This window comes from Malurus melanocephalus, unplaced genomic scaffold (assembly GCF_030028575.1).
Source record: "Malurus melanocephalus ecotype Western Australia unplaced genomic scaffold, MMel_1.1 scaffold_749, whole genome shotgun sequence".
In the NCBI taxonomy this organism is placed as follows: domain Eukaryota; kingdom Metazoa; phylum Chordata; class Aves; order Passeriformes; family Maluridae; genus Malurus; species Malurus melanocephalus.
This window is the reverse complement of record NW_026623981.1, coordinates 26,303-28,641: the sequence shown is the minus strand read 5'-3', so window position 1 is coordinate 28,641 and position 2,339 is coordinate 26,303. Positions and strand designations below refer to the sequence as shown.

Below are 2,339 nucleotides of genomic sequence, written 5' to 3'. Positions count from 1 at the left end.
GCCAGGGACACCTGCTTGCTCTGCTCCAGCCCCGGCACGCTCGGGGCCATCACTTTGCAGCTGAAGTTGTTGGAGTTTTCGAAGGTGAGGTTGCTGAGGAAGAGCTGGTTGCCATTCGCCAGCTCCTTGCCCTGTTGGGAAGGGATGGCCCCAGCAGTGAGCCCTCTGTGCCCAAAGGGGTTCAGATCTCCCTGCCATGCACAGCGAGGGAGGCTGCGAGCTGGACCGGCCAGGAGGGGACAACATTGGGGTGGAAAATGGAATCCCTCCCCTGGTGAGCTCTCTGCCAAATCTACTGCAAAGCCCAGGCTGAGTTTGGATGCCTCGCTCACCTTCTCATCCCTCCACTGGTACTTCAAGTCCACGGGGCTGTGGGCATCGCAGCTCAGCGTCACACTGTCCCCTTCATGAAGGGTCGAGGACGGCTCCATCTTCACACGGACCCCTTCGATGTCTGTGAGAGGGACAGACACCARGGCAGGGTGAGCAGRAGGAACAAAKCACCCACCACGAGCTCCACAGGGTGCAATTCCCAAATCTTACAGTTCACAACGAGGTCCACGTCCTCCTCCATCTGTGTCATGTCATCCAGGTCCAGGGACTGGCACTTGTACGTGCCGCTGCTGCTCTTGTTCACATGGTGCAGGTTCAGGACGCCGCTGTCGGGCTCTGCCAGCCACGACAGATCCAGCCAGTCGTCCACCTGCAGATGGTGGGCACAAACAGAGCCCTCAGCCCCAYACAGRCCCTGAATCCCCTTCCCCAGGACCCTCTGTGCAGGGGACAAGGACCAACCAGGTGTTGGCCAAGGGATGGTGCCCAGGAGCCTCCTGGCCTCACCGTTTTCTTCAAGAAGCTGAAGACGGGCTGTGGGTTGCCATCAGTCTCACAGACCAGCTGCACATCGTCCCCTTCTTTCACCAGCTCCGAGGCCGACACCACCTTCAGCTTCAAATGCTCAGCGGGGTCTGGGGGCAGCGACGGGCAGGGTCAGTGCCCATCCCCGCTGCCGGGCACCGGCACATCCCCCCGGCCCCAAACTCACAGAAAACGTTGACCTTGACCCCCCGTGAGTCCAGGGAGCTCCTCTGTCCCCGCAGCCAGTAGTGCACGGTGCAGTGGTAGCGGGAGTGGCGGTCCTGGCGCCGCACGGGCGCGTACAGCGCGCTGCTCACCGTGTACAGCCCGCTCGACTCGCGCGTCAGCGTCGATGGGATYGTCACCTCTGCGGGGACACAGCCGCTGTTCCAGCCCCAAACCAGGGCTCCCTCGGGCTCCTGGGGTGCCAGCCCCCACCCAGCCCCTCTCCCATCCCACTCACGGTTCTCYCCGTGCTGCAGCAGTTCCCCGTTCTTGTGCCATGTGATGTTGGGAGGGGGGAAGCCGTTCCTGCTCACGCATTTGGCGATCTGTGAYGGCAGAGACAGCCCTGAGCACGGCTGAGGGACAGCAGGGAGCCTCCCCCTCCCCTGTGTGCAACCCCTCCTCACCTCCGGGATTTCACTGCTCTGCACAGAGATTCCTCCTGAGTTGGGCTCAATCTCAGGCACTGTGGGGACCTCTGGAAGAGAGGGAACCCCACACCATGGGATGGGATGGGATGGGATGGGATGGGATGGGATGGGATGGGATGGGATCCTTGCCAGCCCAGCCTCACTGCCCTCCCGCCCCAGCACTCACTGTAGACTCTGAGTTGGGTGCTGTTCTCTCCCACACCGTAGCTGCCAGCCCCGACCTGGCACATGAAGGTCCTGGCATCCTGCAGTGTCACCCTGCTGATGGACAGGGCCTTGTCCTTGCCCAGGGACAGCCGCTCYTTGAAATCCGTGTCGTCCTGCAGGACCCCGCTGGCCGTGGCGTGGTACAGCCTCACCTGCTTGTTGCTGCGGTCCACCTGCCAGGAGAGGGGCAAGGCTGGGCTGGACAGCCCTGCAGGACACCCTGGGCTGGCTGCACCCCCAGCCCAGCAGCCAGAGCTGCTCTCCCAGGCCAGCACTCACGTAGAACCAGTCGATGTAGGTGTAGGAAGCATTTTCTGGGATGTAGAAGTTGCACTCGATCCTGGCTGTGCCCCCGACCTCCACGTCCAGCACAGGTGGCATGGAGATCTCCAGCCTGCTGGCTGCAGCTGTGGGACAGAATTCACTGCTAGGGGCAGGAAGAATGGGGAATGCCCTGGGTCCGAGCACTGTCCCCATCTCCATCCCCCAAAAGCTGTGGGGCAGAGCTGCGCCCTGTGCCAGTGTCCCTTAAACACCGTGTCACCGTGTCACCGTGTCCAGCAGGGGTGACAATCAGGTGCCACACTGCCTTCAGCATCCTGAGAGAGCTCAGGCCAG

General features: G+C 62.3%; 1 protein-coding gene across 1 annotated transcript in view; it reads right to left on the bottom strand.

The window, feature by feature from the left end:
* MCAM (melanoma cell adhesion molecule) overlaps positions 1-2,339 on the bottom strand; it is a 10,620-nt gene that overhangs the window by 4,165 nt on the left and 4,116 nt on the right. The window contains exons 2-9 of the mRNA XM_057384830.1: positions 2,001-2,128; positions 1,681-1,894; positions 1,491-1,561; positions 1,046-1,409; positions 841-968; positions 544-703; positions 333-454; positions 1-131 (exon numbers count right to left, since the gene is read on the bottom strand). The exon at positions 1-131 is cut by the window's left edge and continues 2 nt beyond it. Coding sequence (XP_057240813.1) covers positions 1-131; positions 333-454; positions 544-703; positions 841-968; positions 1,046-1,409; positions 1,491-1,561; positions 1,681-1,894; positions 2,001-2,128 — 1,318 coding nt within the window. The remainder of the gene's footprint in view (positions 132-332; positions 455-543; positions 704-840; positions 969-1,045; positions 1,410-1,490; positions 1,562-1,680; positions 1,895-2,000; positions 2,129-2,339) is intronic.